At 45.8% G+C, this 16,046-nt stretch overlaps 1 protein-coding gene across 3 annotated transcripts in view; it reads right to left on the bottom strand.

Annotated features, from left to right (window-relative positions):
• LOC117354380 (meiosis-specific coiled-coil domain-containing protein MEIOC-like) overlaps window positions 1–16,046 on the bottom strand; it is a 101,144-nt gene that overhangs the window by 23,877 nt on the left and 61,221 nt on the right. For all 3 annotated transcript variants that reach the window (XM_033931798.1, XM_033931799.1, XM_033931800.1), the window contains exons 4-6: window positions 10,351–12,097; window positions 6,246–6,380; window positions 2,073–2,253 (exon numbers count right to left, since the gene is read on the bottom strand). In XM_033931798.1, coding sequence (XP_033787689.1) covers window positions 2,073–2,253; window positions 6,246–6,380; window positions 10,351–12,097 — 2,063 coding nt within the window. The remainder of the gene's footprint in view (window positions 1–2,072; window positions 2,254–6,245; window positions 6,381–10,350; window positions 12,098–16,046) is intronic.

Here is a 16,046-nt window from a genome sequence, read left to right as displayed (position 1 = left end):
GCTGCTTTGGACGGACAGACAGACAGAGAGAGGAAGGGAAACACAAAGAAAATAAGAAATACACTGGGGCAGGTGCTTTGGACAGACAGACAGAGGGAGGAAGGGAGACAGAAAGGAAAGAAGAAAGACACAGGGTCAGGGAGATACACAGAAAGACAGACAGGCAAAGGGGGCCAGGGACAGAGACAGACAGAAAGGACAGCGGGAGCCGCGTCAGGAGGGGTGCGGGATGCGGTACTGGGAACTTTTCCAATGGGTGCAACTGGGCAGCTGTCGGGAACCTCTGATCAGGGGCAGAGCAAGGTAAGAGTATCATAGGGATAAGAAGGAGGAGGGAGGATAAAAAAAGGAAGGGATGCCTACTGCTGGACAGGGGGAGAAGGAAAGAGATGCTGATGGACAGGGGAGGTGAAGAAAAAAGAACGGAGGACTAATGTTGGACAGGGGGAGAAGGAAAGAGGTGCTGCTGGACAGGGGGGAGGTAAAACAAAGGGAGAAGGGCTGCTGCTGCATAAGGAGAGCAGTGAAGGGGTGGTGGTGGACACAGTGGAGGTAAAAGGAAGGGAAAATGGACAGGGGGAGCAGGCAAGGGGTGGTGATGGACAGCCAAGGAAAAAGAAAGGCAGAAAGAAAGAAAGCAGCTAAGGAGAGAGAGAGAAAAAAAGACAGACACACACATATGTTCTAGCACCCGTTAATGTAACGGGCTTAAAGACTAGTATATATATATTTGGTCTTTTTGCTACTGTTATGCTGTTAACAAAATTGTAAGTTTTATGCTGAATTATACCAGCCTTGGGTGAATCTCTTCATAAAGATGGTTAATAAATTACAATAAATAAATAAACTTTAGGAGTATTCTCATCAGGTTTACTAAGAAAGTAGATAAACAATTCTTCCAATTTTGTTGCAGGTGAATTATAAATATTAGAGACTACCCCCCCTTTTATTTTTACAAAGTCGTGGTACTGCGTGGCAAATGCTCTAATGCCCATTAAATCCTTATTGGTGTCAGAGCAATTACCGCAGCAGCCGCCCCTACTGTGGCTTTGTAAAGGAGTCCTATTGAAGCCACATGCTCTGCTGTAGTTAGAAATAAATGATATCATCCAGGATTACTCCTACTGAAGCATCAATTATGCCAACTTGAACAAAAGTGGCAAAAAAATTCATCACGGGAGTTAAGACAGATGTAGAGCCAGATGTTCAGAGTTATAAAATCAACACCAAAACAAAAAATAGGAACTTTGACTATTTCAGCTTTTGTAACCAAAGCGGTGCTCAGAACCGTGTAATGGTGAGAAAATCACGAGTCGGGGAATGCTCCCCTGTGAGTGTTTTCAGTCGTCTATCATTGCACCATCTTCATTTGGTAGAAAGGGGATGAAATAGACTTCAACAAAATCTCAAGTGTACTTAGTAGTGTAGAACAAACTCCAAAAAAGTTCTAAATAAAGCTCATAAATTAACAAAAAAAGTTTTGGTGTTGAGTTTTACACTTTGGGAACTTCAATGTTCTACTTTTACCCAGTAGTTTAGTTGATGAGTTATAAAATGGCATATATTAATAAGAAATTGGATGAAGTTGATTATTAATCCTCAATATCTTGTTATAATTGTGATTTGGTATCTGCTCCTTGTTTATCTTTTCAAAACTAGCATTTGAATTTCTCTGACTTCAGATTTTTTTTTCTAGAGCAAAAAATCCTCCTCGTATTAGATGCTACGATGGCTCAAGGTCCCTCTTCAGAATCAACTGAGGGACTTTGGCCTCAGTTTCAATTGATGATAGACCAAAGCAGTAGCTAAATATTTTCATAATATACACTCTTGCAAAGTAGTTTTGGATTAATGCCTATAAGAAACAAGAGTCTTTGGTTATAAGATACCCCTATAGCGTGGATCATTGAAAGAAACTGACAAACCTAGGAATGTTGTTCTGTAGTCCTTTGAATGATAGGATAAGTTCTACCTCCTTTTTAGTAAAGATGCTGCTTTTGGCTCCCTGAGGTTGGCTGGTACTTGAATGAGGGCTGACCTCAAGGTTATCATCTCTGGAAAGGAACACTTACCTTTCTCATTGTTACAGCGAGGTACTGCCTGTCTTTGACGATTAGCAGCATTAACAATCTCATCCTTGCGTCTTGCTTGTGTGACAAGAATAGCTTCCAAATGATGCTCAAGGGTAGCAGATATGTTACCATGTACAGCAGAACCAAGCAGTTTTTCCATTTTTTCTACTAACATGACTATCTAAAAAAAAAAAAAAAAATTAAACTTAAAAATATTTCAGGAAACACTACCATATTAATCTTTAGTGCTCAGTTATGAGTTAACTCAGAAGTGGGTAACCTAGGTCCTTGAGGGCTACAACAAAGTCAGGTTTTCAAGATTTCTCAAATAAATAATGCAGGAGATTTATTTGCATACAATTGAGGCAGTGCATGTAAATAGATCTCATTGAGGAAATCCTGAAAACCTGTCAGGGTTTCAGCTTTTGAAGACCAAGGCTGCAAACAACTGAGTTAAGCAGATACTGTTAAAAATCTATAAAGAAATTTTTCAAAAGCGATCTACCTATGTAGATATGAAGTAGCAGCCAAACTCTGGTGTAGGTAACCTTGGCTGAAAATTAGCCTTCTCTGCAAAGCCCAAAATGCATGCCTGATTCCACAGCATACCAAATTAAAAGAAAATAAACATTTCTAGTAACATATTTAGGTCAGCAAAGTAAAACAATGTGAGGGGCATAATCGAAAGGGACGTCTAAGTCCGTTTATGTCCATCTCGCAAGTCATCCAAAGTTAAAAAGAGCTTAAGACACATTTTCAAAAGATACGTCCAACTTTTTTTGTTTCGAAAATCGTCTAATTATACGTCCTGCCGATCTGATCATCCAAGCCACTAAATCGTCCATCTTTATACCACATTTTCATCCAATTTTCCGTCCAAGTCCAAAATGCCTAGAACAAGTCCTGTTGGATGTGGGAGGGGTCTGCAAAGTGATGGACTGCACACCCAGACATGGCACCTAAACAGGCTGCAGGAGCCACTTATATGCCAGTACAAAAGGGTTTTGGGGGTGTATAGGGGAGTGCATGTTTCAATATCAATGCAGTGATTACAGGGGCTTATGGGCATGGGTCCACCTCTCTATGGGTCCCTAACCTGGCCGCCTGGCATAGGAAAGCCTAGTTGTGCTGCACAGAGGCGTTTTACATGGTCTAAGTCACAACGTCCAAGTTCCGTCTAGGCTCTGTTGTAAAACTTTTGGTTATACATGCTATACGACTAAGTCTAAGCTGGCCCACATCCCGCCCAACTCCCGCCTTCGACACACCTCCCGAAACACCCCGTTTAGCTTTGGTCGTTCAGCGGCACTATGAAGGCCTAGGTCGTTTAGAAATACGTCCAAAACCCATTTTTATTATCGGCACTTGGACGTTTTTGAGAAATGTTCATCCAAGTGCTGACTTAGGCCGGTTTTTGGACGTTTTTCTCTTTTGATTATGAGCCCCTGTATGTATATTCATGGAATGTGCAGTATTACTTCAAAAATACAAACTAAATCAATAAAATAATAGTGAAGTAATAGAAACCTCGGAATATGAACCAATGTAGTCAGTTCAATAAGATTTAATAATGAAAGCATCAATATTTCAGAATGCAATTTATACTCTCACCATCATATGTCTCCTAGATTGTGTGTGAACTATAAGATCCACTGGTAACCCAAAAGCAAATGTCCATATGTTCAAATGAATTTCAAATTCTCTCCCTAAGATTTGTAAATGTTCACTCTATCTTGGAGGCATTCAAAAACATATACCGTATTTTCACATAGATAACGCGCACCCGTGTAAAACACGCACACGGGTATAGCGCGCGAAAAACACAAATTTATGTACAGAAATTTTTATATACCGCGCACACCCGTATACCGTGCATGCTGCCCGACTCTCCCGTCGCTGCCCGACTCTCCTTTCGCCCGCCCCGACTCTCCTCTGGCCACCCCGACTCTCCTTTCGCCCGCCCCGACTCTCCTCTCCCCCCTTGAAGTCCTGTCCCCACCCTGAAAGCCTGATGCCCCCCCCCCGACGTCCGATTCACCCCCCTCCCGCAGGACCGCTCGCACCCCCACCCCGAAGGACCGCTCGCACGCCCACAGCCTCCTGATCCCCCCCCATCATATAGAAGCTCCTACCGGTGTCCTGCTGCTTCCTCTTGGCGGTCCCGACTCCCCGACACGATCGGGGCAAGAGGGAGCTCAAGCCCTCTTGCTCCAGCCAACCGCGGCACCCCCGATACGATCGGGGCAAGAGGGAGCTCAAGCCCTCTTGCCCCCCCGACTCCCCGACACGATCGGGGCAAAAGGGAGCCAAAGCCCTCTTGCCCCGCCGACTCCCCAACTCCCCGACAATATCGGGCCAGGAGGGAGCCCTAGTCCTCCTGGTCCTGGCGACCCCCCCCGCTAGTTGTTCGGGCCAGGAGGGAGCCCAAACCCTCCTGGCCACGGCGACCCCCTACCCCCACCCCGCACTACATTACGGGCAGGAGGGATCCCAGGCCCTCCTGCCCTCGACGCAAACCCCCCTCCCCCCAACGACCGCCTCCCCCCAAGAACCTCCGACCGCCCCCCCAGCCGGCCCGCGAACCCCCTGGTCGGTTTGGGCCCATGTGCCTCAGACCCCGCCCCCAGGTAGGACCTAAGGCTCCCGGGCCTATTCTGATTGGCCCAGGCGCCTTAGGCCCCACCAGTAGGCAGAGCTTTGGGACGGATGGGCCAATCCGGCCTCATTCTGTTGTTGGCTGCCTGCCGGACAGGCGAGTTTGACTCCCGTCTGTCCGGCCAACTACACAAAGGTACGGGGAAGGGGGGTAGGGGTGTCATGGGGGTCGGCCAGGGGGGTCGCGGGTCGGCTGGGGGGGCGGTCGGAGGTTCTTGGGGGGGGGCGGTCATTGGGGGGAGGGGGGTTTGCGTCGAGGGCAGGAGGGCCTGGGATCCCTCCTGCCCTTAATGTAGTGCGGGGTGGGGTAGGGGGTCGCCGTGGCCAGGAGGGTTTGGGCTCCCTCCTGGCCCGAACAACTAGCGGGGGGGGGTTGCCAGGGCCAGGAGGACTTGGGCTCCCTCCTGGCCCGATATTGTCGGGGAGTTGGGGAGTCGGCGGGGCAAGAGGGCTTTGGCTCCCTTTTGCCCCGATCGTGTCGGGGGGGCAAGAGGGCTTGAGCTCCCTCTTGCCTCGATCGTGTCGGGGGTGCTGCGGTTGGCTGGGGCAAGAGGGCTTGAGCTCCCTCTTGCCCCGATCGTGTCGGGTGTCGGGACCACCAAGAGGAAGCAGCAGGACACCGGTAGGAGCTTCTACATGATGGGGGGGGTCTGGAGGCTGTGGGGGTGCGAGCGGTCCTTCAGGGTGGGGGTGCGGGTGGGAGTGTGTGCGAGCGGTCCTTCGGGGTGGGGATGCGGGTGCGTGCGAGCGGTCCTTCGGGGTGGGGGTGCGAGCGGTCCTGCGGGTGGTTGAAACGGACGTCGGGGGGGAACTATGTAAAAAAAATTTTGTACAACGCGCTCATGCGTATAACGCGCAAGGGTGTGCGCGGTATGTAAAAACCACATATAACGCGCGCGTTATATGCAAGAACATATGGTACATTTAAAGCTGCAACTTAAATAATATATAAAGACAGCCAAACATCTGAATATATTCAACGTTCATATTACTCAATGCTGCATGTTGTTAGGTGCCATCGACTCATGTTCGAGTCCTAGTGACAAAATACAGAAGTATATTGTTGGGCCTTTCTTCTGCACAGTATAAATTTGATGTTGTTGCCACTGTCGCATCAGACACGATTCTCTGCCTCCAACACTGCTCATCTGCTGCTGTCCAGATGGGTGGTACATCTATAGTCTGACATCTCCACTGAAATCTGTCTACCTTGGGAGGCCCTGCTGGTAGTGAAACGACAGAGAGCATAGCTTTTAGCTTCTCAGATGTGAGCAAGCCTCAGTGGCACGACAAGCCCATGTACCACGACTGGAGTCATCGCTGCATAGGTGGCATTTTTTTCTGCTCAATGAGGCACCCTGTTTCAGGACTCCTCCTTAGGAATAGTTGTCACAGAATACAACTGAAAGACCACAATGTCCTTATTTTTTTCAATTTATCTGCTCAAATGTTGCATCTCAATAGCTACAATGCAAAATAATGGGGGTCGGGGGGGCTTTCTCATTCAAATTCACTTACTCTGGCCTGCTCTCGTAATTCATCCACAATTAAGCGATCTACTCTTGAAGGATTAAGGGGAAGTCTGGAAACGTGTGTGTTGTTTGAGCTAGATACTCGCCTTCCAGGAAAGTTTCTTGCAAGATCAGCTTCTGTCTAAGGAAAAAATCACCACAGGGTTAAGAATTTTACAGTAAAATATACACACTATATGGACCTACAAAAGCCAGTTGCTAAATAAATTAAAAGGTCTAGTGTGTTATTATTTATTTATTTGAATTTAGCACACATTTTTTTCAGTAGTAGCTTAGGTAAGTTACATTCAGGTACAGGAGGAAGTTTCCTATTCCTTGAGGGCTTACAATCATTATTTTATGTCTAAGGCAATGGTTAAGTGATTTACCCAAGACTGTAAGGAGCAGTAGTAGGATTTGAACTGGGCTTCCCTTGATGTCAGCTAGATGTTAATAAGTGTTTCTGCCAGTCTGCGGTAAAACTGAAACTGAGTCTCTTCATGTCGTAGGCGATCCACTGCAACATTGTAGATGTCATGGACTATCACAGTAGATGTCATGGATTATCACAGAAGTTAAAAGCTGTTCCATGGCAAGAAGAGTCAAGCTCCATTCTACTGGAGTAGAAGGCATCTCTTTGTCTTCACGCAAGAGAGATGGGCAGAATCAAGCAGGCTCCCCTCTTTGCAATAGGAATCCAAAACTAGTTTATACAACATGGGCAATGATGCTATTGTAGCACAGTGCAGAGCTGGTTCACAGAAAGTGTGATCACCAAGTTTGGTCAATAATGTACTGAGAGGTGACAGAGGTGTTCTCACAGGCCTTTTTTTTCTCCTGTGTGTCTTTGAGTAGCAGCAGTTCCTCTTTGCAAGATGGAAAGAGCTCGACCTGGAAAATTCCTGCCTAGCCTCCATCTTATTTCAGATTTCTTTACTCAGATGGCGATGTCCTCCTTACTCAGGAAGCTAGTTCTCCACTCCATTATATTATGAAGTAGGAACATGTTTCACAAAGTGAATCCTCCCAAACAGTTTGAATGTATTCTCAAATGACAAGCAAAGAGTTACACAAATACCTCATATGACTTATACCTCATATGTTATGACATATAAATGCCTCAGATGTTATGACAAATACCTCATATGACTTAAAGGTTTGTCCCAATTTGTTGAACGGCATCTCAGTAAGCCTGCCATATAATGGCAACCTGAGAAGCTTTTTGGGAGACTCATCAAAGCCCAAGTATGTATGAACTCAGCGTTAGGTTCAATGTCAGCTTCCAAATTAACAGGTAGTGCTATGCTCAGGTGCCAAATATATCCAAGAAAGGAAAGATCCACTGAAGAAGATCTTCTTCCGAAAGGCAGTTCCTGTAACAGTTCGAAAGGAATGCTTTAAGACTCAGGCTTATTAGAAAGTAAGTGCACCGTCTGGGTCCCATTGGAAATTTGAATTATAGAAAAGTTTGTGTCTTCGAAAAATCTTAAGTCCTCGGTACCGATCCGATGAAGTTGATGATATGGATCTATGAATATCTCTTGTTCAGTCAGATGCATAAGATCGACAAGATGGGAAAGGATAATACCTCAGCCTGGAACATCTCATTGAAGAAGAGAGCCGATGCTTTGAAGCAGTGGATCAAATTTTCAACAGAGAACATCAATCTTGGAGAAGATCCATTGAGAAGTAGCATGATGCTCCGATGGGCAGATGACATTGGTACCTTGAAGCCTTGTAGCACTATGCTTAAATGAGGCGGTACCAAGGAAGTCAATGCTAGCAACAGCATTTTGTTCAAATTAAGCATATTACTGAGCTCCCTCCGGAAGAACTTCCTCCAGAGAACATGAACCAGTACTGATGGTTCAACAGACAATACCCTCGATGCAGCAGGTTGTCTCAAGAGGGTGCCTTGATGAGTGCTCAGCGTGAAGGAGAAACAACCTGTAAAAGAAGAACGATGACATCGCTGTTCAGTCTGCATCAAAAGAGTTGATGCCATTTAGACCTGTGATGCCTTAAAAGAATGCACCGGTACTTATGGCTCAACAGCTGGTACCATTGGTGCAGCAGGGTGTCTCAAACTGGATGACCTTGATGAGGATGCATACCATGAGGGAGAGACAACCTGTTATGCTGGGGAGCGTCGGTGTCATCGATTGGTCTGCATCAAGAGACTCGATGTTGTAGAGACCTATGACCCTTGTTGGGGAGTGGATGCTTCTGAGCCGACTCCCCTGATGCTAGAAGTTTGAAGTCAATGTCAATGCCAATATCAAAGCTGTCGATGTTGACGGCTAAGAAGATCTGGCAATGTCCATGGTCGCGCCGAAGAACTGTTCCTGCTATACTCGATGGATCTTAAGAGAGCACGATTTTAAAGAGGAACACTGAGTACAAGTCTCAATGCAGAGTCCAGGATTTAAACACTGAAGCCACCCGTTATGAGGGTCGGTTAGAGGAATAGACCACTGGCACATACTGCCCTTCTTAAAACCCATTAAAAGTTTTGATATGGACGGAAAAGCTTTCTCGGTGCTATGAAACTCAATTTCGCAGCATGAAACTTGCCGAGGAAAAAACCCTAAGATACAGGAAAAAATAAAGATTTCTCTTCTTACTTAAGGTTTAGTTTAGTTTTGTTTACTTATCTTTAACGAAAGGAAATAAAACCAAATGAAAAAAAGAAGAAAATTACACGAAGCAGGAAGGCAATGAAGAACTGAGGTACCTCAAGCCTCCACAGGTGGAAAAGGCAGTCACGCATGCACATTGCGGGTAGTCATAAAGCTCTAAAAATTTTAAGTGACAATTCCACTTTTCAGACTGTCCGTCTGTACCGGACTCTGTGGATGACGTCACCCATATGTGAGAAAATGCTGTCTGCTTGTCCTAGGATAAATCTGTTTACAAATGTGCACTAAGCAGTTAACATACAAACTAGCATGCACTGTCAGCACACAAACTCTGTAATTCTCATATGACAGCTTGCCCTAATTCACACACTAACTGCATGCTGTGTCAGGGGGTGGATTATAGGTGGAGAATGGACATAACTTCATATTGTAGTTGGAACGGAGTACTTTACCATGCTTATGCAGTAGTGTAGTTGCATTTATTGCCTCTCAAGCAGGATGTGGTTAGTGCATTCCTACTAACTGCAAATACAGTACACTTAACACATGGTAAAGAACCTTTCTATGCAGGAACTGTATGGAAACTTGATGGGAACACTCCTAACAGCTAGCACAGTGGTTCCCTACCCTGTCCTGGAGGACCACCAGGCCAGTCGGGTTTTCAGGATAGCCCTAATGAATATGCATGGAGCAGATTTGCATACCTGGTACCTCCGTTATATGCTGATCTCTCTCATGCATATTCATTAGGGCTATCCTGAAAACCTGACTGGCCTGGTGGTCCTCCAGGACAGGGTTGGGAACCACTGAGTTAGCATAAAGGCTTTAAATGTACCATACTAACTTTTGTATTTAGCACATGGAAAAGTGCAAAACTTTTCTTTATCATGTCCCTAATCCCCCCTCTCCCCTTTAATCAAGCTGTGCTACAGAATTTTAGCGTCAGCCGGCAAGGTTACGTACTCCAACGCTCATAGGAATTCTATGAGTGTCGGAGCATTTACCATACCAGTTCGTGCTAAAACCCTCTATCTTAATTAAAACCCTCTATCTTAATTAAAACTAAGTTACTGATTCATCTGAAATATGCTTTAGCTAAAACTTAGGGCTTGATTTTCCAATCTGTTGATCTACATTTAATGCAAATTATTAGTAAACAGGACCTAGTGAAAATAATGAAGCTTGCATTAAATAATTTATGCTAAATCACAAACACATATTAATGCATTAACATACATTAGCAATTCTAGTTATTATATTGTAAACCCTATGAGGCAAGGAAATGCCTGCTGTACCTGAAATGTCAAGTGCTTTGAGCTCAGGTTGGGTAAAGGCAATGATCAAGTCCACATAATTTACAAAATACTGACTGCATTAAAACCAAATTAAATATATTAATAAAACAATGTGGTTGGAAAATATATTACAAGGTGTTAGGGAACTCCCAATGAGCTTTTTTTTTTTAACAATTACCTTTTTTCTTTCTTTCTCCAATGCTCTCCACTGTTCACAACATTCTTCTAACCAGGTGTGAAGTTCATTAGCTGGTCCACTACGATTTCTTAAAGGCTTATACTTGTTAAAAGGTGTTGGAAAGGCAAGGTATGGCGTCATTATTTCTCCATAAAGCAAATCATTAACAAAGGGATTCAAGTGGTTAAAGTCACTGTGAAAAAGATCAACAATCTCTGAAAACGGAAATGATGATGGGGGAAAACCGAAGTTAGCTGCTGCAGGAAATGCATGCGGATTAAATGGAGAAAAATTGGGATTCTGAGTAAAATCTGATATCAATGGATAAGAATGAAGAAAAGAAGGATTAATAAAATCAGACATGTTGCCTCCATTTTGCTCTTGTTTGTTTTGCAAAACATTGAACCGATGCCGATTCTGACCTAAACCTGGCTGGGGAATCCAGGTCTTTCTGCCTCTTCTGTCATCCTGCATCTGTTTTCTGTTAAGTCTGTGGTCATTATTCACCAATTGCTGCCGAGATGTCCAGTTAGGGGAAAAGCCTGTTGACATTTTTCTATATTGATCTTTATTAGCCACAGTATCAAAGTGGGAATGTCCAACTGATCTATTCCATTTTTGGTTGTGATTAACTGTGTTATAACACCCCAAACTACAAGGGATGGTAGTTGGAATTTGTGATCTTCCATCTTTCTCTGAAGTAGGCACTGGTGATAACTGTGAGTAATACAACGGTTGAGCTACTGAATTATGTGTAGGAGATCCGCTTGACATGGTTGAAACACCTGATGATAGTTGAGGGCTCGTTACCACTTGTGTCTGATTCCCAGACATGACATTTGATGCAGAAGTTGCACTTAAGGCTTTTCCATCCAACCAAATATGCCCACTGTAAGAAGAACATTGATTTCCATTTTGTGGTATATCATTTGAAGATGAATCATATTCAGGGGACTTTGGCAAAACATCTTTAAGACCCAGGTGAGCTTTATTTTCAACATTTACAAAGTTATCTCTAATGGGAAAGCTACCGTTATTGTTCTTGGAGCAGTCTGTGTGATGTTTTCCATTCATCACTCCAGAGTAATTATTGTCTTTAGGTAATTGTTCATTAAAGTGGATCAATGATGGATAGTTAGACATTTGGGATATATGAGTGCCTTGATCTTCATATTTCATAGAAACCAACTGATTTTCATGGAATGCTCTGCTCCAAGTATTATCAAAAGAAGCATGGGAGATATTATTAGAGTACTTAATTTGATCTTTTGAGCCATTTTTCATAAACTTGTTTCTTACTCTATTAGTCTTCCAGTGTTCTTTATGAATATTTGTACTATCCTTAATTCTGTTTTGAGGAGATAAAATGCGGAAATCAGGACTATTTTTCTCAAAATCACGATTTAAGTTTACTTTGTTGCAATCTTCAGGACTGAATCCTCCATTTTGTAGTTCAAACCCATTTTGTTGGATGGTGGCATTCTTTTTAAATGTAGGATTTTGTGGGTGAAGGACATTCCCAGGAGGAGAAAGCCAGGACTCCACAAGACTGAGGTCTTCAAATCCTCCCTGCAAACTTTCTATGCCAGGTACATTTTGCATATGTTCTTGATGATAACCAAGTGTGCCAATTAAATTTGTGAAATTAATGTTCTCAACAGTGTTCTTAGAAGAATGCCCTAGGAAATCTCCATTATCTCCTATATCCGAATCCCACACTGGTGGAAACAACTTGGACAATGAATTCCTGTAAAAATGAGGTTTATAAGCATAAATATAGAACTACATTTTATACATGTACACAAACACACATCAAGAGAGAGGCAAAGTGAAAGGCCTTAATCTCAGATTAATAGATTGAGGACAATTTTCAAAGCTATTTACAAGATGAATAGCAATTATCCAAGTAAACTGTTTACTGTATATACTCGAATATAAACCGATCCGATTTTTAAACTGAGGTAACCTCCCCCTACACAAAAAAGGAGAAAAAAGGTTCACTCAAATATAAACCGGGGGGGGGGGGGGGGTTATATTTCATTGCCCTGCCTTGCACCCAGCCCTCCTTCCCTCCCAGCTCTGCATCCAGCCTCTATACACACTGCAAACCTCCCTTAAGCTGGTGGTCCAGCGGTGAGCCAGGACAGGAGCAATCCTTCCTGCATCCTGTCCCGGCCAACTGTTAACCACTCCACCTCCATCCCGCCTCCTAGGCCCCTCTACAACATACATTTGATCCCTGGTAGTCTAGTGGTGAAGCGGGGCAGGAACTCACAGTAGCAATTTCTGATTGCAGCTCTGCATGAGCAGGAACGAACAAAGATAGCTCCTGCTCTGCTTCACCGCTAGACCACCAGGGTTTAAAGGTATGTTGTACAGGTGCCCAGGAGGGAGATAGGGTGGTTAACAGTTAACCGGGATAGAAAGCGGGAAGAATTGCTCCTGTCCCGGCTCACCACTGGACCACCAGGGTTTAAAGACAGGCCTGCAGGAGGCCTGCAATGGGTCCAGGTGGGGGGGGGGGGAGAGAATGCGCAGACCTGAGGATCCAAATATAAACCGAGACTCCCATTTTTGGGCCCCAAAATCTCTATTTATATTTGAGCATACAGTATATGGTATCTGAATATGGTTAAAAGTATGCGCGATCTTCTATACCAGTGTTTCTCAACTTCTTCAGCCCTTAAATTAACAAATATCAACCAAGTACCCTGTCCAAGCTCCACCCCAGACCCACCCCCAATAATAATAGTACTAATTATAATGCAATTTCTTCCATTCGTTTTTCATACACGCACAATATAACCTTATTAATACATAATGGTAACCACTAGTGCTGCCCGAATCAGGAAAAAAATTTCGATTCGATTAAGCCTATTGAATTGGTTTTTCGATTTGATTCGATTTTCCTGCTCAATTGGGTGGTTTTTTGTTGTTGTTTTTTTTCAAAACATCCTGGTGGGTTTATTTTATAGCCTCTTCACCCCCTTTTCCTTCTCCTAACCACACTGTGGTGTAAACAGAATAAACAAACAAAAAAGACTTTTCCTCTCTCTGTTAAATCCTACCTCATGTTTGCGGTCTAACACCAGCTCTGGCAGGATACACTTTTCAAATCTGACATATTGTAATCACAAAACAGAAAATAAAATTAGTTTTTCTACCTTTTGTTGTCTGGTCATTATTCAAATCTTGTTGGTCCCAGGCTCTGGTTGTCTTCTGATAACTTGCTTGCCAGGGTCTCCTTCTTTCTTCTTTCTCCATGCTAACCATCCATCTGCCATCTCTGTCCTCCCCTTCCGTTTCCCTTCTCTCCCCAAGAAGTCTGGCATCTTTCCTTTTTTTCGTCTCTCTCCACAGATCCACCTTTTCTTAACTAACCTTTCATCCAGCATCTCTCCCTCCTTCCCCACCACCCCAGGGTCCACCATCTCTCCCTTTCTTTTCCCAACTACCCTCCTATCCAGTATCTCTATCCTCCCTCCACACCATCCCTTGTGTCCAACTTCTCTCCCTTTCTGTTCCTTCCCTCCCTAAATCCCATTGTCCATCATCCCTCTTCCTCTCCTCTATTTTCAGAGCCATTATTTCTTTCCCCCAAAGTCCGGCATATGCACGTATCTTTGAACCCCCCCTTCCCTCACTCCCTCCGTGTACTTCTTCACCAAGGCCCCCCCTCCCCTGATCTGCCCCCCCTGAAGGCCTGCACCTCCACCTGAAGGCCTGCACCCCACCCCTAAAGGCCTGCACCCCACCCCTAAAGGCCTGCCTGTCCCCCCTGAAGGCCTGTGCCACCATCCCTAAAGGCCTGTTTCCTCCTTGAAGGCCTATCCCCCCCCGAAGGCCTGCCTGCCTGTCATTCCTGAAGGCCTGTTCCACCCCCCACCCTGAAGGCCTGCTTGCCTGTTCCCCCCCTTGAAGGTCTACACTCCACCCCTGAAGGCCTGCACCCTCCTCCCCCCAGAAGACCTGCGTGTTCCCCCTGGCCTCCCAGAATCAATTTTCCTAATTTCAGCAGCCTGCAATAAGATCACTGGCGCTAGCGATCTTTGCAAGCTGCTATACGGCTTCGGAGTGTCTTCTCTCTGCTCTGCTGATGTCAGAGAAGGGGCTGGACCACGGCAGAGAGAAGAGAGCTCTGAAGCCGTATAGCAGCTTGCAAAGATCGCTAGCGCCAGTGATCTTATTGCAGGCTGCTGAAATTAGGAAAATTGATCCGGGAAGCCAGGGGGGAAGACGGACAGCACAGCAGCAGGAGGCCAGCAGGTAAGCCACTTCCCTTGCCTTTGAAAATTAGGTATAAGATCCATGAGCAAATCAGTTCATGAATGTAGCTTAAAAAAATTTAGTGCACACTGAATTAATTTTTATGCATTTTAACCTATGAATTAAAGCATGTTAATTCAATTACCATGCATAAAAAGTTTTTAATATTTTATCATTAAAATAAATATGTGAAACACAAAGGCCCTCTATTACCATATTTTCACGCATATAACGCGCGCGTTATACGTGTTTTTACAAACCGTGCATAACCTTGCGCGGTATATAAAAGTTTTTTTACATAGTTCCCACCCCGCCCGACGCCCGATTCATCATCCGGAAGGACCGCTCGCACCCCCACCGCTCACACTCCCACCCCAATGGACCGCTCGCACTCCCACCCGAAGAACCGCTCGCACCCCCACAGTCTCCCCCCCTCCCCCATGGAGAAGCTGTCTACCTTGTTTCCGGATGCCAGTGAGCCCAGCTGTTTCCTCTGCCGGCGGTCCTGCCCCTTCTCTGAGCCCTGCTGCGCTGCTTCCTCTTCCGGCGGTCCCGCCCTTTCTCTGACGTCAGAGAAAGGGTGGGACTGCCGGAAGAGGAAGCAGCGTAGCGCAGGGCTCAGAGAAGGGGCAGGACCGCCAGCAGAGGAAACAGCTGGGCTCACTGGCATCCAGAAACAAGGTAGACAGCTTCTCCATGGGGGAGGGGGGGAGGCTGTGGGGGTGCGAGCGGTCCATCGGGGTGGGAGTGCGAGCGGTGGGGGTGCGAGCGGTCCTTCCGGATGATGAATCGGGCGTCGGGGGGGGGGCATCAGGCTTTCAGGATGGGGACAGGACTTCAAGGGGGGACAGGCAGGACTTCAAGGGGGGACAGGCAGACCTTCAAGGGGGGACAGGACTTCAAGGGGGGACAGGACATCAAGGGGGGACAGGACTTCAAGGGGGGACAGGACTTCAAGGGGGGACAGACAGGACTTCAAGGGGGGACAGGCAGGACTTCAAGGGGGGACAGGCAGGACTTCAAGGGGGGACAGGCAGGACTTCAAGGGGGGGACAGGACTTCAAGGGGGGACAGGACCTCAAGGGGGGACAGGACTTCAAGGGGGGACAGGCAGGACTTCAAGGGGGGACAGGCAGGACTTCAAGGGGGGACAGGACTTCAAGGGGGGACAGGCAGACCTTCAAGGGGGGACAGGACTTCAAGGGGGGACAGGACATCAAGGGGGGACAGGACTTCAAGGGGGGACAGGACTTCAAGGGGGGACAGGCAGGACTTCAAGGGGGGACAGGACTTCAAGGGAGGACAGGCAGGACTTCAAGGGGGAACAGGCAGGACTTCAAGGGGGGACAGGACTTCAAGGGGGGACAGGACTTCAAGTGGGACAGGCAGACCTTCAAGGGGGGACAGGACTTCAAGGGGGGACAGGACTT

Source organism: Geotrypetes seraphini, chromosome 2, assembly GCF_902459505.1.
Source record: "Geotrypetes seraphini chromosome 2, aGeoSer1.1, whole genome shotgun sequence".
Lineage (NCBI taxonomy): Eukaryota > Metazoa > Chordata > Amphibia > Gymnophiona > Dermophiidae > Geotrypetes > Geotrypetes seraphini.
This window is presented reverse-complemented; position numbering and strand designations above follow the sequence as displayed.